The 22,535-nt window shown below is 45.6% G+C and overlaps 1 protein-coding gene across 1 annotated transcript in view; it reads right to left on the bottom strand.

Annotated features, from left to right (window-relative positions):
- LOC147673684 (uncharacterized) overlaps nucleotides 1–22,535 on the bottom strand; it is a 47,496-nt gene that overhangs the window by 5,347 nt on the left and 19,614 nt on the right. Inside the window, exons 3-5 of the mRNA XM_086946402.1 lie at nucleotides 22,211–22,513; nucleotides 20,657–20,770; nucleotides 1,580–1,632 (exon numbers count right to left, since the gene is read on the bottom strand). Coding sequence (XP_086802528.1) covers nucleotides 1,580–1,632; nucleotides 20,657–20,770; nucleotides 22,211–22,513 — 470 coding nt within the window. The remainder of the gene's footprint in view (nucleotides 1–1,579; nucleotides 1,633–20,656; nucleotides 20,771–22,210; nucleotides 22,514–22,535) is intronic.

Genomic DNA, 22,535 nt, shown 5'->3' with positions numbered 1-22,535 from the left:
AGATTGATAAAATAAAAAAGAAAACACTTTAAAGCAGCAAACCAGAAGCAAGACCAGTTTTCAGCATGTTATGCATCTGTCCATTGAATAGCTGCAAGAAGCCTATGCTGTGTGTGACAAGGTCAGGCATTTGTGACTTTTAGCTACCAGGACCTTACGTTCTGTGACTTAGTGTTTTGCTTTTTACCATTGAAAATATAAGTTTAAAAATCCCAGCATGTGAAAGGCTGCTGTACAAATATCCAGCCCTGACTGCAAGGGTTGACCATAGAAAAGGGCCTCTTGATCTCCACATGTGTGCATGTATTTTTGCATTTGTGCCCCTGTGTGTTATCTGTGTGGCTTGTTGCCACCTGTTAGGCAGCAGGGTGATTTAAATATGATACCTAAATGGTATTAGCTTGCTCCAAAATCCCTCAAGTATATTAGAAAAATGTTCTTTTATATAATTTGTGAGTAGCTTGTCTAATCATAGAGCCTGATTAGGATGTCGGTGGGACCGCCACCGACAGGCTGTCAGAGGCGGTTCCATTGACATCCAGCTGAGGGTTGGACTGCCACATTATGATGTGGTCGGACGGACCGCATCGGTCGGAGGGACTGACTGATGCTTCGTATGGGCTTAAGGAGACCATCGGACCGACGGTTGATTCATAGTCCCTATAGCAGAGGCACTGCCGTAGGGGTTACACTTTCCCTTTCCCATAACCTTGCAATGGTGGTCTGACTACCATAGAAAGGCTGTTGTAAAGGGACTTTGGGGGCCACTCGCAAGGCACCCACCCCTCATGGGCCTATGGTGCCCCCCAAACATCCAGGCCCCGTGTGCTAGGCACCATGTAGTGCCTGCCACATGGTGCAGGGATGTTTGTAAGCATGCCTTTTGCCTTTGAGGCTTGTGCTGCGGACCGTTTCTGGGCTGCAGCACAAGCCTCAATGGCAAAAGGCATGTTTCAGATCACCTACACAGCGGTCAGATCATATTTTGGTGGGTGGGACCATTCAATCAATCAATCAACAGAATTTGTATAGCGCGCTACTCACCCGTAGGGTCTCAAGGCGCTGAGGGGGGGGGGGGGGGGTTGTTACTGCTCGAACAGCCAGGTCTTGTGTTGTTTCCTGAAGGAGAGATGGTCCAGGGTCAGCCGTATGTGAGTGGGGAGGGAGAGACCATTGACTAACTTTTGGTTGGGCCTCACTGACTTTAATCACCAGAGCCTCCTTATGCACAGCATTATGTAGGACTCTTGGTATATGTGCATTGACACCTGTATGCTTGATAAACTTTGCACTTGGATGCATGTATGTCTCTTGGACCCTATAAAAATGTAATCTGTAGATGTGTTTGTGTGCATGTGTGTTATTATATTGTGTGCTTCTAGGTGAATTCGTAAAAGAAAAATTATAAATATTGACTTTGACAATGCTAGTTATAAGATATCTTTCTGAGTGGATATTGAGCTTATTGACCGTTAATATTATGTAAATCTATTTCTGAGTTCCAAACCCACTTCCACCACTTTGTACGAGTTTTAAAAAACAAACCTTGTGGAAGTCATATTTACTGGGCACATCTTACCTGTGTGCTTTCTGTTTGTGCCCCAGTTGCCAAAGACTGGCTCTGACAGGTTCCTGAAATAGAAAAACATTTTTGCTTCTAACAGGTTGTTTTTACTGTGTCATGCAATACATTATGTGTTTTCAATGTTGATGAAATATGCATGTTGGTGGCAACATTAACTATCAAGTTATTGTACATTCAGTCTGTTATAACTTGCATTTTTCCTGATTTTTTTTATTGTACATCAAACTGAAATTGAATAGAGAATGAAGCAGTTCCCCATGGACTGTGTGCAAAAATGTTGACCATGAAAATTTCATTTGACCAAAATAAGTTTTTTATAATTACAACAAAATGTCGACTTTATACACATCTAATTTAAAGGGCTAAAACTGTGACTTCCAAAACATTGTGATCCAAAAGGTCGAAATTGTGTGTGTAAGTATATTTATTTTATTGTAATTCACATTATTGTAATTTAAAGTTAAGTTAATTTATATTTTAATAAAGCAACATATTTAGGGGCCGATTACGATGCAGCCCGGAAAGGCCCCTACCAATGGTCGGAACCTGTCCGGGCCGTATCTTAGTTTTATTTCCGACCGCCGCATTACAATGCTGGCAGTTGGAAACTCAACCGGCTGGTCATTCCGGCTGGCTTCTGATGGGCTCAAGGAGCCCGTCGACCAGTCAAAGGCTGGCCCACAATCTCAAAGGGCGGTCTTTCTGCCCATGGAAACCCTGTCGCAAAGCACGTTTGAGGGTCCATAGCAGACCCCTCATGTGCGTGGCCTCTGGTTGGTGACAGACTGCTTAATCCCTGCACCCGTGGCAGCCACCTTGAGATGCCTGCCACGGGGTTTGCTGAGAGGTTTTGGTGGCCACGCCACTCGGCAAACGCGCCTCCTGGTGCACGACTAGTTGGGGGAGGAAATCCCTTTGGCTCTTGAGGGTCCTTGGGGGCTAACTAGCTCTTCTGTTACCTCCAATAAGACCCACACAGGTGGATTGCTGAGAGGTCATCAGAGACCATGCCCCCTTTCTCCACCACTCTGCAAACACACCTCCTGGCATCCACTTTAGTCCTGAGGACCTCAGGAGGCAAGGGTAACTCAGCCCGCCACCAGCAATGCACCAAGAGGCACGTTCGCAGGGTTGTGGAGAAAGGTCAAGTGGTCTCCTACCCCCTCTCAGCACTCACACTGTGTGGGTCGAACTGGAGGTAAAAGGAAGTCTTCCTGGCCCCTAAGGAACCTCAGCAGCCAAGCGGACTACATCCCCCACCCAGGAGCGCGCCAGAAGGCGCATTTGCAGAGCAGTGGAGAAAGGAGACTGGGCCTCAGCGATTTAGTGGCTTTTTTTGTGCGATTTTGTAACAAGAGGGGCTGCCTGGCCCGTTTCCCTAAACTATTTTGGGCCCCGGGGACCACATGTCCCTAGGCTTGACTATTTATTAATTTATTTTTTTGGAAAAAGGATGGGGGCCGTGTGGCCCACCTCTCTGGCAGATTTTGACCCCCTCCCCAGGACGATTTGAGCCCAGGGGACCCAATCCCCCTGGGCTCTGCAATTTTTTTTCTTAACAGGGAGGGGCACCGAGTGCACCCCCCGGGCTAATATTTGCCCCGGAGACCGCATTCCCGGGCATGGCCATCTCGTTGGGGACCACGGGGGAGCCTGAAGGCCCCTGCGGTTAATGACAGCTACTACCTCCTATCAGAGCCGGCATTGCTTTTTACATCCAGGGAGATGCTAACACGCAGCTCCATGGGTGTAAAAAGCAAAGTGTGCTCCGTTTTGAGTAAGCAAGAGCATAATGCTCTCACTTGCTCAAAGCGGAGCACACTGTTTGCAATGGGATGACGGAGCAGTGCTCCAGCCATCCCATAGCAAACTGCAATGTCCTGGGGGTAGGCACCCTGGGACACTGCTGGAGCTGGCCCTGGGGGTGGTGGTCCCCAGGGCCATGTAGGGGTCCAGGAGGGAGACCGCATGGCCCGCCTCACATCTTGTATATAGATAGCCCCTGGGAGGTGCTGGTCCTCAGGTCTGCAAAGACAATATTCATTAGTGTATTAGTGCCCCAGGGAGATGGTGGTCACCAGGGTTGAGAGGGGGGCCTGAGCCCCCCACGCATTAATATTTATTTATTTCAGCCCTGGGGAGGTGGCAGTCAGGGGCTACAGGGAAGGCCATAGGGTCTCCCCCACTTTTCTGTATTATTAATATGCATGTACCCAGAGGATGTGGCGGTCCCCGGGGCAGTGGGGTGAGCGAGGCCCCCCATATTGTGTCAATTAGCCTTGGGGAGGTGGGGATACCCAGGGCTTCAGGAGGGCCCAGTGGGCTTGCCTGCATTAATAAGCCCTAAGAGGGGGGGCCATGACCCCCTTCTATATAGATTATATGCTCTCAGGACCTGGCCCACCCGGGTGTTCGTTCAAAGCAAGTGCGCTTGCTTCTTTTTTTTTTGCTGCAAATTCGCGAATATCACGAATTTGCAGCAATTTAAAAAAAATGCTTTTATGCCATGGCGGGGTGCCAGGGGGAGGAGCCTAAGACCATGGCTTTGGAGTCAGGGCATATCTAGCCTGCCCCCTTTTCTTTATTTTCTCTTTTTTGGGGGGTCACTCAGTGAAGCTGAGTCCCAATATGGCTGCCAACACTTCCTGGTTGAAGTATTGGCAGACAATCAGAGCAGTGCATTTCCCTGCACGAGCTCCTCTGTCACAAAGACTTCACAACCAGAGATATCACTATATTTTTAAACTTACATTTCTCAAAAACTACTCAACGGATTTACACCAAATAAGCAAAAGGCACTTACTTGAACCATCATCTACCTCACTGCCAAATTTGGTGTAAGTTCGTTCAGCAGTTCGGGCTGTAGCTGTGGCTAAAGGGTCCTATGGGAATTAATATTCAGGCCCGGACTGGCCATAGCGGGCACCGGGCAATCCCCCGGTGCTCTGCAAGGGTGGGGGCCGGTTTTGAGCCCCTGGGAGCCGATTTTGTTACAGTGATGTTTTTGCAGCATAGCTGCAAAATCGGCCCTGCAACAAAATCGGCCGAAAACCGGCCCTAACAAAGCGCTTGGCAGCACCTCCAACACCCCATCGAGTGGGGAGGGGGAGCCGGCCGAGCACTTTGCCTAGGCTGGTTTTGGTTCCCAGTCCGGCCCTGTTAATATTACCCTTATTTCGTGCCCCAATTTCTCAGTCTTCAATGCTCGGATCACCCCAGAACTTTCCATAACACACCGAACCTTCCTTGATACTTTTTTGAGGAAATTTCATGAAGATTGGTCAAAGGATGCCAAAGTTATATCCAAGTCATAAAATGCTTTCCCTATGGAAACTAGGTCGTAACTATAACTACCTACTGGCAACCACCAGTAGGTAATATAAATCATCAATCCATTCATCAGGGGTCTCATTAGTAAGAGTCTTTCTTTAAACCTTTTACCAATGAAATATATTGATTCATTGTGCAATGTGAATTATGTTGATTTAACGAAATTTGGTTTTTAACTTGAGAACCTTTATGAATTAGCCCATCCAGGGCAAAATCTCAACACTAGATTATTGAGTTAAATGTTAATCGAATAGACATGCACGATCTATTCAGCAGTACGAGCATTGCACCTAATTTGGTCTTTTTTTCGTTATTTGCGTTATTTCGCCATTCAAAGGTGGCGCTTATGAATTGTAAACAATTATCCGTTTTCACTTTCAATCACTATGCTTTATTTTAACTTCCGCCTTGCCGTCGCCAGCTGACACTGACGAAGGGCAGTGCTGAAACGCGTCTGTTTATCTAATTTTGTGCACAATAAACCGTATCTGGTTTGAACTACTGTGAGTGCTGATTTTGTTGGTTTTCGAAACCTGCGGAGCTTGGATGTATTAAACGGCACGCCGCCGTTTGTATCGGCACCCACTCGGCTGAGTGCGGTCTCCATGTGGCGACATTGGAGCTGAGAAACCGAGGAGAGGGAGAACGCACCGCCAAGAGAAGTCGGCATTACCTGAACCAGTCCCGAGGAGCTCGGATCGTAGCTGCAAATCCGTGTGACGAAGACGGACTGTGCGAGGTAGGAGACACCCGACTTGCTCTCAATTCATTGGCACGAGTGAAGTAGGATGCGCAATTGATTCCTAAGAACCACATTAACGTAATCAAATGTTCAGCGACACAGCGCACCGGGAGGTGGCAAGTGGCATTTTTAGAGGGCGACCGGGGCCACAGGCAAGGGACGCCACACAGACAGCTGACACAGCACAATCCGCGCTCAAAAGCAAACACCAACAGCTAGAAAGACTATACGAGCGCGAAACGAGAAAGTGGTGGGAGGCCACCTCGCTGCAACACTATGTGGAGGTAAAGAGGGTCCCACGCGGCCTCCGCATTTACACAATCCCAGCCTACGAAAATCCCGATCCTGAATTAATCAGCCCATGGGCTGAATTTACAGCACACTCCTCAGAAGGCATGCTGAAACTCCTCATCAAGTTTGCATGGAAAGATAGAGAGAAGGCACTACAGGACATCGAAGCGCTGGAAAAGGAGATCGTAGAATTGACGGATCAGGGGCAACTAGATACAGAAAGAGTCCATGAAGAAGAGACTAACTGGTTACGAAAAAAAGATACAACTGAGGAAACAGCAGAAGTTTGAACGCGATGCTCGCGATTATGAACAAGGAAGGATACTAACATTTGCACGCAAATACGACGCACCGCGCCGGGATCTGAGGGCAAGACGACAGAGGCCACAGGCACCACGAGATACCTCAGAGTCCGAAGTTACAAGCACGGAACAGTCTGAAGAGGAGACAACAAATAGGAGCCAACAAACTGGGCAAACAGGCGAGCCGCCTTCTTTTCGCAAGGAATGCGACCTAATCCGCCAGAACTGGCTGAGAGATGGGAAAAAACGCCCTCCGGAACAATCCACAAATGCAAGCGGAGACGCATCACGAGGCGCGGAGGGAGAAGGCACAGAGAGAGGCACCAGAAAACTGAGGAACCGGCAGGCCAGGACCAAGAGGAACTAATGGAGGATTTGAATATAATCAACCTCTCACAAAGAACTCTTACAACAGATGAAGAAAATGTTCTTAAATTGGGACTTACATTCTGCCCAACAGGCCGCTATGAATATGCCCAGACTCGAATAGACTTGTTTCTATTTGTCCGGAAACTCAAGCTCTGGAAATACTTTAAACAGAAGGCGCTTAAAGAAAATACACTAAGTTCACCAATGGCGGTCGGTACAGTCCAGTCAGATCCCACAGAAATGAGCATCAGTGACCTTGAAAGCCTGGCTGTACTTGAGGACCTGTTGGAAGAAAGTGGATCCCAGACTGTATCACCAGTAGATGTAGTAGGGAGAGGTACATCTATAGGCATAACCCAAATTGGTGAATTTAGCACCTTCGAGCCAACCTCTCGTTTTCTTCCCCAAACACCGACGGATGCAGTGGATGTTTTCTCAGAAGCAGTTAGTCATGATCTACAGAAGTTATCTAAACTTGAAGAATCCCACAAGGGGAACATCAAGTGGAATCTCTCGTTTCAACAGAGAGAAGCCATTACAAATCTGGAACAAGACGACTCAGTCGTGATAAAGCCTTCGGATAAAGGCGGAACCGTTGTTATCCAGAGTAGTGCTAACTACTGTAAAGAAGCCCTACGTCAATTACAGGACCGCAACAACTATATGCCAATGACGGAACATGAATATCAGGAAAGCATCCGGAACTATCATTCCCTTATTGAACACTGGTATGGGAAGGGAATACTAGGAAGGGAGGAATATCTATTCTTGCAGAACAAGCAGCAGAGACTACATAGTTTTTACCATCTCCCAAAAATACATAAGGATGCCACACAGCCACCAGGGAGACCAATTGTGTCATCCATTGGAGGATTAACTGAGAAGATGTCGAAATTCATTGACTCATTTCTGGCCCCATGGGTAGCTCAGTTGAGCTCATATACGAAAGACACTAAAGACTTCCTTAGACAGATACAAGACGTGGAGTGGGAAGACGACCCGGTGATGGTAACGATGGACATTTCGAGTCTCTATACGAGTATCAGACATCATGATGGGATTGCAGCAGTTAAGACTTTTTTGAACCTACGACCCGCCCGCTACCTGGAACATAGCAGAATGATTCTGGACTTTATATCTTTCTGTTTGAATAATAACATCTTTATTTTCCAGAACCAACGATACAGACAGGTCAGGGGGACTGCGATGGGCACCTGCTTCGCCCCCAGCTACGCGAATCTATTCGTGGGCTGGTGGGAGAATATCAGGTGGCCTGGGCAGATGACAAAACCAATTGGGTCGACAGGGTGATATGCTGGAGAAGGTATATCGATGACCTTTTCCTCATTTGGAGAGGGTCGGAATCCTCAGCAAGGGAAAACATAAGGGTTCTTAATCAAAACGATCTTAACCTACAATTTACCTACAATATGAGCAAGAAAGAGGTTAGCTTTCTAGACTTAAGGGTTTTTGTTGATTCAGGCACTATCCAGACCGCTCTTTTTAGAAAGGAGACGGCCGGGAATTCTATCCTACACGGAAGTAGCAGCCATCCGAGCTCCCTGGTTAAGAGTATCCCCTATGGGGAACTGTTGAGGATAAAGCGCAACAGCTCCCTTGAGAAAGATTTCACAGAGGCCGCACAAAGAAGCGTGAAACGCTTCAAATCTCGCAGCTATTCTGGAACTGTCCTCCAACAAGCTAAAAAAAAGGCAAAAACTGTTGATAGGCAAACCCTACTGTTGGATAAAAGGATTGGAACAACTAAAGGTGGAAGTGGCATCATTAGACTGATAACAAATTATTCGGTGGCAGCGAATAAAGTCAGAGCCATTATGTCCAAAAATTGGGGGATTCTCAAATCGGATGCCATAATTGGCAAGGATTTGCAAAAACACCCAATGATAACATTCAGGAGAATAATATCATTGAAGGACAGGCTAGTCACAAGCCATCTATCTAAGGAAAAGCCCAAAGGAGATCTGCACTCCATGCATGGGTCATACCCATGTGGGAAATGCAAGGCCTGCAGTAACAGCCAGAGGGTACTTACCTATCAGGTGCCACATAAGGATTCCAAGATTAGGATTAGTAAGTTTATTACTTGCTCAACCACATTTGTGGTGTACTGTCTAAAGTGCCCCTGCGGACTCATGTACGTGGGGAGTACCACTAAGGTAGTTAAGTTGAGAATCCTGGAACATCAACGGGCCATCGCAAATAAGGATGAGAACTACCCGATGGCCCGACATTTCGCTAGTCACCACAACAGCGATAGAACTCTGCTTAGCTTCTTTAGTTTGGTCTGTGTCCCTCAAGACATAAGGGGTGGGGACCTGAAACGGAGACTTAGGCGTTTGGAGTCAAGACATATTATCGACCTCCAAACAAAGTCACCGGGAGGACTCAACGCAGGGGAAGAATTACTATCACACCTATAGTAACAGTAATTGAAAGTATACAAATTGAGCTGTGTCAATGTCTGAGAATTCAATCATCTTTATAAATGCTTTAAGAAATTCAGTTGGTAGCAGGTTTTGACCCTTATGATGAATTCAATGTTAATATTTAATTTGATAGTGTGGTGTAGGGGTATTGTTAATCATGATTTACAGTTTCACTAACAGGCCATCCAGGCCTCAATCATCAATCCATTCATCAGGGGTCTCATTAGTTAGAGTCTTTCTTTATACCTTTTACCAATGAAATATATTGATTCATTGTGCAATGTGAATTATGTTGATTTAACGATATTTGGTTTTTAACTTGAGAACCTTTATGAATTAGCCCATCCAGGGCAAAATGTCAACACTAGATAATTGAGTTAAATGTTAATCGAATAGACATGCAAGATCTATTCAGCATTACGAGCATTGCACCTAATTTGGTCTTTTTTTCATTATTTGCGTTATTTCACCATTCAAAGATGGCGCTTATGAATTGTAAACAATTATCCGTTTTCACTTTCAATCACTATGCCTTATTTTAACTTCCGCCTTGCCGTCGCCAGCTGACACTGACGAAGGCAAGTGCTGAAACGCGTCTGTTTATCTAATTTTGTGCGCAATAAACCGTATCTGGTTTGAACTACTATGAGTGCTGATTTTGTTGGTTTTCGAAACCTGCGGAGCTTGGATATATATATATATATATATATATATATATATATATATATATATATATATATATATATATATATATATATATATATATTCATAATGAGCCTTTTGTAGATTAGCCAAGACCTCCAAAGCCTTTCACAGCGTCAATTTCACTCAGCTTAGGAAACAGAACAGGGCAAGTCTAACTCTATATTCAAAACCGGTTTATTTTTACATTAAATTCATTACACCAGGTGCATCATAACAGTGTGAGATGGCCTATGCTTTTCTGCCGTAAATATTTGGCACATCCGTCCGTGATGTAGCAGATGCAGAGCGGTAGCTGCAGGAGTGGCGTGTGGGGTTGGGTGCAGCCTCCGGCTTTGTAAATCTACAAGTCTCCAACCATGAGAATGCAAGTGCACCCACAGTGGTTTGAATGGCTTTATTGAACGAAATCCAGGCCCTACTACACATTTAGGTGATGGATTTTGTCCAATAAAGCAATTCAAACTACTTTGAGTGTATGTGCCCAGGAGGATGATGACGCCGTGTGGGAGCATATATATTCTTTTATTTGCCGTTCTACATCAAATGAGTTTTGGCTGTTACCAGCCTTGTTCACTGATAACGAGGCAACATTTACTTCTGCATTTAAACATAGACCATGTGACATGTTTAAAAAGTGAAAGGATTCTCTAACTCCTCGCTGGTTTTTAACACCTAATAACAAACAATTTTGTGTGGTTACACACAGCACTTGAATAGCTTGTTTTACACATTCATTATTATTTATCAACATGTGTTGAAATATATAATGCTTGTACAAAAATAATTATATATAAAACTGATACAATAATTCTATTTAACAGTGCTGGTTTCATATTGCCACTACTGATAAAGTTAATTACTACACATATCAAGTTCGTTGAAACTCTCCATTAAATAAAGTGCATGTAATTTAAAGACATACCGTTTGGAATATTCAAAATTATGTATATAATTACTCATTTTTCACAGAGTGTTGCATTGTTTAATTCCAGGCAGAACACTCCTTCCTGCTGCATAAAATCCCATCATAGTAAAGTACAAAATACAGTTACAATTGCTGCATAAAATTACTGTATGCTATGCATAATTGCACTCTTATTTACACCCGGCTTGGATTAATTAATAAAGTACTGTTTCCTACTTGTGTACTTCAACCGAGTTGAAATTGACAATGGTAATAATAAAGATAATAATAAGGCCCAGGTGGGCTGTGTCTCCTATAATAGCTCATGAGTTTAGTGATTATTACAGCAATAATAACGTTAACGTATTAACTTTAAAATAGCCATATAAATGCATGCAACTTTAAACAGTTTTTTATAAAGGAATATAAAATGAAATTATAAATTACAATACATGTATTAAATAGTTCAAAATAATTCTGAAATAAAATATTCATATTATCGATGTGTATTAATGAACAAACTGCAATATCAATCAAAATAATTATTAATATATGTAATTTTATAATATGGAACATATTTTACATATTTTTTTTTTTTTGGGAAAACCTTTATTTATAATTCAAAGTACACCGCTATTCAGCCATACATCCCGGAGGCTAGGCAGCATTATAAAGCAACTTGAAAGTGTGCACAAGACAGTAGGAGGAGTAATCAGGTTTAATTTTGTAGTTTTAAAAGTGAACTCAATGAACAAAGTGAAACCAAAGAAGGACAAGGAAAGAAGGAAAAGGGAAGAAAGAAGGGGAGAAGGAGAAGAAGATGGCAAGGCAAAGGAGCATAGAAAATCGGTAAGGCACATATCCAGGGGGAGAGGCAGGAACCTCAGCATCATGAAATAACCATTTTGAATAAGCAAACATGTGTAAGGGGAGCAAAAGACAGGATTAAATCACGTGAAACCTGGGTGGAGGGAGTAGCTATGGTGAGAGACGAATTTCCGGTTGGACTTCCTCTGGGGGTACACAAATGTCACCTCTATACGAATTCCAGGCACCCCAGACCAGCCCCCACATCTTGGGCTTACCCCGGGCTAAGTAGACAGTTTTCTCCCGGAGCATGCACCAGTCCATGTTGGTTTTCCAAAGACTCACAGTGGGGGGGGGGCGGAGCACCCCATCTCTGGGCAATGTCCCTCTTGGCCACCATATTACCCAGGGTGACCCAGCGGGTCTGAGCGGTATTGTAGTCGGTCGGACCCCACACATTCAGCAAGCAGCGTCGAGCCTCCCCAGGCAAATTCACACCAGTCACGACCCGCATAACAGCATGCACTCGCTCCCAATAGGAGGCTATGACATGGCACTCCCAAATGATATGCATGAAAGTGGCCGTCGCACCACAACCCCTCCCGCAAAGGCCATCTTGGGAAAGCCCCATACGAATCAATCTGGGGCCAGTGACATACACCCTGTGGAGCACTTTCAGCTGGACCAAGCGCAGTCTGGCCGAAATAGCCACCTCCTTAGGGGAGGAAACCGCAGACTGCCAGTCCTCGTCATCCATCTCAATCCCATCATTCATCCAGAGGTCTCGTACTTTCACCGACAGGTTCGTCCGAACATTAATGAGTTTTTTGTAGGTCAGGGAGATGGCACTGTCCGGCATGTGGCCGTCCAGCACTTTGTCCTCTAGCGGGGATGACTCGGGGACTTTTTCACCAACGGGCAAGGAGGACATAAGGGCATGCCTCAATTGTGCATACCGAAAATCCTCCGTGGCCCCCAATTGAAATTCCGCCTGTAAAACAGCAAACGATTTAATTTCCCCCCTGGCCATCACATCCGCCACTTTGGATATACCAATGAGGTCCCACCGGTCAAATCCCTTGGAATGCCACAAGTTCCCCAGCAAGTCAGAGTCATAAAGGGGAGTAGCCATGGTGAGCCTATCCTTCCACCCCAGTGCCTTTGTAACCGCCCTCCACAAGTGCACCGCGGTCCTGGTGGGACCAGACAATTTCCGGTCCAGAGATCTAGAATACAGCGCTCTATAGTACATCCCGTCGTTCATGAGCCAGCGATCCATGGCATACCCCGGATTGACCACCGGTCCGTAGAAGCCATGATTGATGGCCGCCAATTGAGAAGCCCAGTAGTACCGGCACACGTCAGGCAAAGCAATACCACCGTCATACCACGGAATGGTCAGTTTGACTACGGCAATGCGCGGCCTACCATCCCACAAGAGGGTACGCTGCAAGCCCTCAATCTCCCTGAAATATTTAGAAGGTACTGGGTCCTGCGTGTTTTGAAGCGCATATAGGAATCTCGGCAGGGACATCATTTTGAACAACGCCGCACGGCCCAACAGGGACAGCGGCAATCGTTTCCAACCCTCCACGTCACGCCGAAGGCGTGTCAGAGGAGGGAGCAAGTTGTTTGCGTATCGTGCCCGGGCATCCGTTGAAATATAGATGCCCAGGTACTTGAAGCCCTGTTGCGAGACCTGTATTGCACATCCCCTAGGGAGACGCGGAGTGTCTCCGAGTAGCACGTAGAAGTAGGACTTGGACCAGTTGATGACTAGGCCCGAGTAGCTACCAAAGGTACCCAGTACATCAAACACCACAATCAAGGACCGACAGGGGGAGGTGAGGTAAAGAAGAATATCGTCCGCGTATAGCGAAACACGATCTTCAAACCCCGGTGACCATTTGATACCAGTAATATCAGGGTGAGTGCGGATCCAAGCAGCCAGTGGCTCCAGCGCAAGGGCGAAAAGGAGCGGTGATAACGGGCAGCCCTGTCTGGTGCCCCTGCGCAAGGCAAAGGAAGCTGACATGCGGCCATTGACCGTTATGTTGGCCATCGGGGAGGAATAGAGGAGCCGAACCCAACTGATGAAGTCAGGGCCGAACCCAAACTTAGACAGCACCGCCCAGAGATAGTTCCATTCAAGCGAGTCAAACGCCATCGTCACGTCCAGCGAGGCCAGGACTGTTGACTCACTAAGCATGTGCGCCCGCGCCATGACAGCATGAAGTCTTCTAAGATTAAGGGCTGTGTTACGGTGAGGTATGAAGCCAGACTGTTCCGGGTGGACCAAGTCCGCGATCACGCCCACGAGCCGATTGGCCAGCAACTTAGCCAGGATTTTGGGCTCGGCGTTTAGCAAGGAAATAGGGCGATACGACCTACAAAGGTCTCTAGGCTTCCCCTCCTTATGGATGACCACAATGGTAGCCAGGCGTTGATCCAGTGGGAGTTCACCGGCGTCTCGGGTTTCCAGGAACATATTCCGCAGGGGCGCAGCAATAGTGTCCGCTTTGATTTTATACAGCTCCACCGGGAGACCGTTGGGACCCGGAGCGCAAAGACCTTATCGCCAGCGCCATCTCATCAACCGTGATGCCGCGGTCCATGTCATCTCGCTCAGTATCAGACAGGCAAGGGAGCTCAACCCCCTCTAAGAAGGAGGCCAAATCCGATTCAGTCAGAGCCGAGACTGATGTATAAACCATCTCAAAGTAGTCGGCAAACGCCGCGGCAATAGCAGTGGGGTCAGTAACAACCAGACCATCTTCGCCCAGGATCTCAGGCACCACTCGAGAAGCCAGCTCTTTCTTGTCCAGCCAGGCAAGGAGCTTGCCCGCCTTGTCTCCAGCGTCGTAAATCCTCCCTTGCTGTTCCCTGCCCATCGCCTTGGCCGCGTCAGTGGCAGTGGCACTGTATTCCGACTGCTTCAGGGAGAGAGCATGTAGCAGTTCAGGTGTCGGTCTCAGCGCTAATTGGGAGTTCAGGTCTGCAATATCCGACTCCAACCGTACCATGTCTTCATCCCGTCGTCTGCGCACCTCGGCTATCAAGGAGAAAGCCTCTCCTCTAAGGCCAGTCTTAAAGGCCTCCCAGAGGGAAAGGGCCGACGTTACCGTACCAGTATTTACTGTAAAATACAGATCGATAGCTTTAGCAAGGAGGTCACGAGTCTTGGGGTTGCGGAAATACCAGGGATTGACCGGCGCCACCCTAGTCGCCGCCGCGATGCCAAAGTCAAAGGACACCCAAACTGGAGAGTGGTCCGATATACCCCTGGCCATGAGGCGAGCCCCAGAGACGGTCTGTGCCTGAGCCGCGGGTGTCAGGATGTAATCAATTCGGGAGGGACTACCGTGAGCCTCCGAATGGAAAGTGTACTGTCGTTTGGCGGGATGTAAAAGTCGCCAACAATCAATGAGGCCCATGGTGCTCATGAAGTCCGGGAGCCATGATTGTGCGCTGCGTAGATCTCTGGACGAAAAACGATCCAACGTGCCCGAAACCACAGAGTTAAAGTCCCCACCCAGTATTAATAGCCCCTCCGGGAGACCCAAAATGGCGCCTCCAAGATCCTGGAAGGTAGCCGCTTGCAACCCCGGGAGGACATAAACAGAAACCAAAACCAGGGTACGTCCCTCCCATCTGCTCACCACGGCAACATAGCGGCCCCTATCATCAACCACTGTGGACTCCACCTCCAGGGGAAGAGACATGCGCATCATTATCCCCACCCCTCGGGATCCCGTAGAGAACCCGGAATGGGCCACCATTTTGAACCCCTTTCTATTCAGAGCCTTACAAGTATTACCAACGAGATGAGTTTCTTGCAGGAGAACAATATCCAGAACACAACGTTTAAACATTTGCATCACAACACCACGTTTAATACGATCCCCCAACCCATTCACCTTCCAACTGAGTACATTCAAGGTCTTACCCCCCATCGTCAAAGGTGCCCGGTCCCAGCCATCCCCCCCAGAAAGCAGCCACCGAAACGGTGTATTCAAGACAGTAGTTCCCTCGCCATGAGAAAAGTAGGAGAAGAAGAGATAAAGAAGAACACAGAACCCAACTGACCCCCCCCTGCACCCCTGCATTAGACTAAAAGCCACCCCAACTAGCAGTGTGCCTGTCGCCCCTTATGAACTAACCTACAAAAAGCCCCCAGAGGAGAAAGGAGACATCCTATCACCCCCCGTTACCCTCCAAAGTTGAGAAAACAGGAAAAATAAAAATAAAAAAGGAAACAAAAGTCAATGAATGATGCCGTCTGCAGAACCCTTCGCAGAAAGAAGGCCAACATTTTAAAGTTTATTCCTGGGAACCTGGACTCCCGACGCCCCTTCCGACAGATCCTCCGGAGTAGTCCGACGCTGAGGCAAAGTGTCCAACCAGTCCCCTGCCGCATCCGGCAAATCGAAGAACAGCGTCCGATCACCATGTTCTATTCGCAGTTTCGCTGGGTGAAGCATGGAGTATCTCAACCCCATCTCCCTCAGTCTTCATTTCACACCCATAAAACTTTGGCGACGTTTCTGGACAGCCTGAGTGAAATCGGGGAAGAAATTAATGTCCGCATTCTGAAACCGCAGCGGGCCGCCACTTCTCGACGCTTGTAGGATTGCGTCTCGGTCCCTGTAGTTGAACAGTCTGGCAATGATGGGGCGCGGGGACGCACCTAACTTTGGTTGGCCACCAGGCAGTCTGTGAGCTCTCTCGACCGAAAAGAATTTACTCAGGCCTCCAGGCGCCAAGTGCTTCACCACCAGATCCTCCACAAACAAGTCTGCAGCATCCTCCTCCGCACCCTCCGGCACACCTGTAATATAGACGTTCTGGCGCCGTGCCCCTCCCTCAAAATCATCAAGCCGGCGCGCAAGCATCACATTAGCGGCCTTCAAGTCCCGTACCTCGGTCTGCACGTCCGACACATCAGAAGTCAGGCTCGACGTCTTAATGTCGAGTGACTTGACCCTGTTGTTTGTTTTCCCGAGGTCGGCCCTGATGAGGTTAAGCTCGATCTTGAGGGTATCAACCTTAACAGACAGCGCTTCGTGTTGGCTGTGCATCTCGGCCTTCACGCCAGCAATGGCTCCCATCACATCACGGAGGGTGGGTTCGGTATCTTCTGGGGACACGTCCCGCTGCGGGTCCTTGGTATGACCCGATGCACCCGGCGAACCTCTGGAGTGAGAGAATCGTTCAGGGATGGTGGACTGCGAGTGGAGGGGTTTCCTGCTGACCCTCGGGGGCTTCCCTTTGTCTGGATCTCCTCTGCCCGCCATGTTGGGCGACGGGAATCGTACGATCCAAGAGGGGGCAAGGCAATAACACCACCTCCACTCGATCAAAGCCAACAAGTCCCTCCACCGTCCCCAGAGAACAGCAAGCCTCCAGGGAAGTCAGCAGGGCCGCCGGACCTAGCAATTCAATTAGTCCCACTCGAAGTGCCACTGCACAGGGGCTCCGTAACCGCCCCAACAATGCCAGGCAGCTATGGCGTCATCGTCACCAGGCTTTACGACGGTGTAACTCGGTCCAGGAAGCTCGGATCTTCAATCTGAGACCAGGCGCCGCGTCAGCATCAACACCGCAACTGATTCCCACCGTCGTGGGACAGGATAGTTGGCAGGATCAATACGGAGGATCGGAGGGTCTTCGGAGCGCCGAGCTTACGCGGCCATCTTGGTTGCCCGCGAAGCTCCTCCTATTTTACATTTATTAAACAATTTGGAATAATTGAAATTATTTAACACAAAATATATTTTTTTAAACTAAAAACAAAACATAGAAAATAATTAAAAAACAAAACACAATGGAAAAAGAATTGAAATATATAAAATAATGTTACAAATATGTGCTTTAAATTAAATATGCTAAAAATATCTTTAAAAACTCCAAGATTAAATAACATGTATTGACCCCATTCAAATCCAAAATCATAAAATAAACACATAAAATAACTCTAATACATTATTCTAACTGGAATCTCACATACTCTGGAGAAATTGCATAAAATGCATGCATTGTGTGGTGGCAGTGGACATATTTACTGTTCTAATTTCAGTCCGATAAACATTGGTGACAGTGCATACATCCGGCATAGGTGATCGTCAGTTTTACTATAATAGCACATCTAACAAACATGGAACAGGCACATACTTTAGGATCAATTTAGGTGGGAAACATTTACTAATGCAACTCTAATCAGAACAATATTGGAGAAAGTTTAAAATTTACATAATTAGTAGATTAAGCCTTTCATGTAAATTTAAAGGTATTTTTAACCAAAAGACTATCAACCTAAAGCTCAAATAAACCCCACATTCTAAAATAAAAAATCATTTAAAAAATAGAAATCATATAAAGAAATAAATAAAAATGTGAGATATTAAAATGTGACAAAATGTCTATATACTTATAATAACACTACACACACAAACCTTAATACATCCCACAACCCTTAAAAATAATAAAATAATGGACTAAAAGCATATAAACATATATTTTTATAGCAATATTAATTAAAAGGTAATTTTCATTTAACATCAATTTAACTATGTTGTTTTTGCAAGACTTCCCACTGAATCCATCCAAAAATCCATTACCTGAAAGTAAAATGATTATATGATTAAATTATGCATTAAACATGTAAACAAATGAATGATTACAAATAAACAATTAACATATTAATCAATTAACATTAAGTAATAGAAAATTTAAAAGTATCCACTCAATCCACTAATAAACCCAAGAAATCAAAGAATTATTATACATTAAGATATTATATTCAAAATAATTAAAATAAAATTAAAATTAAAATAATGAATAAAATAAAAGAATACCAAAATGCAATAAAATAACATCATAAAAATGATATTACTGTCAAAAATATTTTAAAATTTGATATTATTGTTAAAAAAAGATTTTAAATGGTACACTTGCCTCCAATATTTTTGTCCACAATATTTTTGTAGTCACAGTACTTTCACCAATCATTATACTTGACAAAGGCTGTAAACAATTAAGGGCCCATTTCGATGTCAGGCGGATCACCACCAACAGGCTGTCGGTCCATCCGACAATTGGACTAAGCGGTCTGACCTCCACATTGCAATGCAGTCGGTCATTCCGCTGCAGCCTGGGGGAAAGATTGCCACCTCTAACAGGATTCGAGATCCCATTGGGGCGTCGGCCGGACAGACAGCCCCTGAATAGCGGCAGTGCCTGCTCATGCAGCACCGTCTGGGTGATGCCAGTTTCCGACAGCTAGTAGCACAAACTGCAATAGAAAAGATACACTTTCCGGCCACCGTTAAGACGGTTGCATCGTAATAATGGAAGAGGGACCACCGACTCCTTGTAGGGAAGTCCCGTTTCTGTTAAGATGTTGGTCCAACGCTCATCTGACGGACATCGTAATAGGTCCCTAAATTATGAAGGTTAGAGAAGCATAAGGTGAGGAGGCAGCAAATTAGACCATTTTTACTACTTGTTTTTTCACTGAACACAGGATAAAGTCAATGGCCCTATGTGCTTGGCATAAGCCTTTTGCAGTAAAATGAATGAATGAATTGAATGAATTTAGAATTTATAGAACGCCTGGTTACTCCGACTGAGTGTCCCCGTTCTAAGCAGTAGCCACGTATCAGGGCAGCGACGGCCCGTGGAGGGAGTTACGGCGGGGCAGGAGGGTGGGGAGGGGGAGGGGCAGGGCGGAGGTTGCTAAAAACCGGCATATGGATAATTGCAGGTAAGTAAACAATTTAATTAATAAAACGAATTTCGTAGCTCGCACTGCATTGCATTTTGCGATGTAAGGCGCACTACGAAATTCGTTTTATTAATTAAATTGTTTACTTACCTGCAATTATCCATATGCCGGTTTTTAGCAACCTCCACCCTGCCCCTCCCCCTCCCCGCCCTCCTGCCCCACCGTAACTCCCTCCACGGGCCGTCGCTGTATCAGGGTCAGATATAGTCAGATGCAGGTAGGCCAATGCTCCTTCTAACTCTGTCTAAAGAGCAAGGTCTTCAGGTTTTTATGGATACTTGCCTCAGAAGGTTCAAGTCTTGGGTTGAGTGGCATTGAGTTCCAAAGCTTGGCTGCACAGAGACCAAAGGACAACGCACTCTGGGAATCACTGCCAGAATTGCTTCCCCAGATCTAAGTACTCTAGAAGGGGTGTAAGCATTGATCAAGGGGAAAAGATAGCTAGCCCCCCTCTGATTCATTATCCTGTGCGTAAAACACAGAGCTCTAAATGAGATTCCGTGTTTAATAGGAAGCCAGTGAAGTTCAGCCAGACCCGAGTTAATGGTGATCCATTTCGGAAATCTTAATGGCCTCCGGGCTGCTGCATTTTGTACTCTTTGAAGCATTGCCAGTCTGCCTTTAGAAATCGCTAAGTAGAGCACGTTGTATTAGTCAAGCCGGGACACCAGTAAGGCCTGTGTTACTATTTTTAAGTAAAAGGCCTCAATACCCGGAAAGGGCCTTATTACTAGGCCCATTTTTATTCTGATGGGACGAGTAACAGCTGTTATTTACACCTGCAAAAGGATGAGATGTGAGAGAACACTGCAGATCTGTTTTAATTCACCCAGAGATTTTGACTGCTGAAATTAAACAACATTTCTGGATGAAACTCTGGAGCAAGGTGAGGAATTGCAGTGGGAACTGGCAATTCTGGGTCTGATTTACCTGGTAACCCAGCTTTGCAATTTTGTAGTACCTGCACCCTTCATGTTTACTGTTAGCCCTGGTATTGGTAACTAACTAACTGGAATTAATTGGAGTATTCCCAGGGCATTCATAATAAGACCCGAAGAGAGTCCCCTAAGATTTCACTACTATCTAAAAATCCCCAAACAAAATGTCAAAGTTTTAAATACAGCAAAGAGGTATTTGGGGATAAAGAGACTACAAATGTACGCTGCATGGGACTGCTGTATTTTTTATTTCAATATACTTGTCAATTTCAAATCTAGCTTAAAGAAGCTAGAGAAGACTAAACATTGGAAGTTAACTATGTAGGGCTGATTTGTCTCAAGGTCTTGTATGGATTGTGATGATATACATAGAAAACTAGTAAGTAGGTACCATCATTGGGGTTAACAATCGCTGTTTGCTGCGGTGGTGCTGGTGAGGGCGGGGTCCATTACCTTTATCTGAAGTGTGGTGAAGCCTGTAGAAGGTAACTGCCAAAGTCAGCAGCAAGATGAGGATCCCAGACACCAGGGGAGCAGTGCATTGACTGAAATCAGCTTCAGAGAGACCTGGGAAGGATAAAGAAAATATGTTATTTTCAAATTTTCCTCAATGTGCAAATGAATGACTCAGTCACCTCCGAAGTTCCTGACGGATTAGCGGGGTTATGTTGATAGGGCTGGGTGGATTTATTTTACCCATGTGTAGTCGTGCAAAAATCAAAATTATTGGCTTTTGCTTGTTCTGCACTTTTACCTGCAGTTCTAATGTTTACTGATGTGTTTTTTTGCGTGCAAACAAAAAATGTTTTGTTGGAACTGTAAAACTGGATGTGTGCAGAGGCTGCCTGCTGTGGGCGAGCCAATTTCACCTCTTGGCACTAGAAACTGAACATGCAATATAATGATGTACTATATTGTCTTCTTTTGTACATGAAATACAGTGTTTACATCGACCACCTACCACGCTTGGTACATGTAAAATACAAACATTCCACAAGATCTTTCGGTATTACGCATGGAAAACAGTTTACAATGTTGCTCAAGGCCTTTAGGTAGCACAAACATGGCAGCATATAGCAGCTTCAGTGTTAGGATACTCTAAACCAGTAGTTCTTAACCTGTGGTCTGGGGACCCCTGGGGGTCACAACGGCTACTCAAGAGGTCTGCAACTGCTTAGAAAACTCAATTTTAACAAACTAATAAAGTATATGTAAATGAAGAAGCAAAAGGTCAAGTTGAAAATTTTAAAATGTTAAGAAAATGGGAAGGATTTTCCAATTGGAGGCGAAAAATGATGTTGGTATCCTCAGATTGATTTGCAGGAGCAGTGCAAATGCAACAAACAGAATATCTTAAGGACAATGAGTGGCCTCAGTTGAATTTAGAAAAACCCCCACCGTCCCATTAAAATTAAAATTTCGATTGTTTATCTTTGTGAATGCAATAAAATATTTCATAATTTGTGTATTTATCTATTTGTTTGATGAATGCTTGTTTCTGTATTTTTGTGTATTGTTTTGATGTTCAAATCATCCAAATTGCATAAACCGAGGTTCCTGTTTCCCAGTAATGACTCAGTAAGGATCCACGGATACCTATAATGATTGAGTGGGGTTCAAGGGCTCCAGTAATGAGTGGGGATCCCCAGAAGTGAAAAGGTTAAGAAACACTGCTTTAAACATTCAGCATTACAACAGGTAAAAGCGACATTAGCAAATTACAAACAAGGAGTAAAAAACAGAGTGAGCATCAAGTTGTAGGGTGAATGGATGATCTCTGGGCATGGGTCCTGAGTTCTTGAGAAGGTTCCTAGTTTAGCATCAGAATATGAGAGAAGCAACATCCCATGTTTGACCTTCAAGGGCTCCAGTTAATTAACACATCTGTGGTAATCAGTTAATATCAACTAAGTCATCAGCAACTTTTTTCCTCTGGAGCACTACACACTACACACATTTCTGGAAATTACATCAGATCTTTTTCATGAATAAGGATATAAAATCTACCTCTATACGCTGCAATTCTCGTCACCACGCTCTGAGATGAATTGAACTGGACATTACAGGACACCGCTCCTCTGGCCCAGTTGTCCGGGGAGATGGAGATATGACTTATAAAGGTGAAGTCCCCATTTACGTCTCTGGTCAAACTCATCTGCCCTTCAACTGAGCTCCCAGAGATGTTCCAGGACACCCAGACTGGTCCGGAAACAGCCCTGACCACACAGGCCAGGGGGACAGGACTGCGCAGCGCATTCTGCTTGGGTGTGGCGGCCACAAGCTCCACCGAGGTCTTTGCTGTATAACTGTCTGAGAAGGAAAAAAGAGAAAC

The sequence above is a fragment of the Lissotriton vulgaris genome, chromosome 12 (genome assembly GCF_964263255.1).
Source record: "Lissotriton vulgaris chromosome 12, aLisVul1.2, whole genome shotgun sequence".
Lineage (NCBI taxonomy): Eukaryota > Metazoa > Chordata > Amphibia > Caudata > Salamandridae > Lissotriton > Lissotriton vulgaris.
The sequence above is the reverse complement of the archived record's forward strand: the minus strand, read 5'-3'. Positions and strand labels throughout refer to the sequence as shown.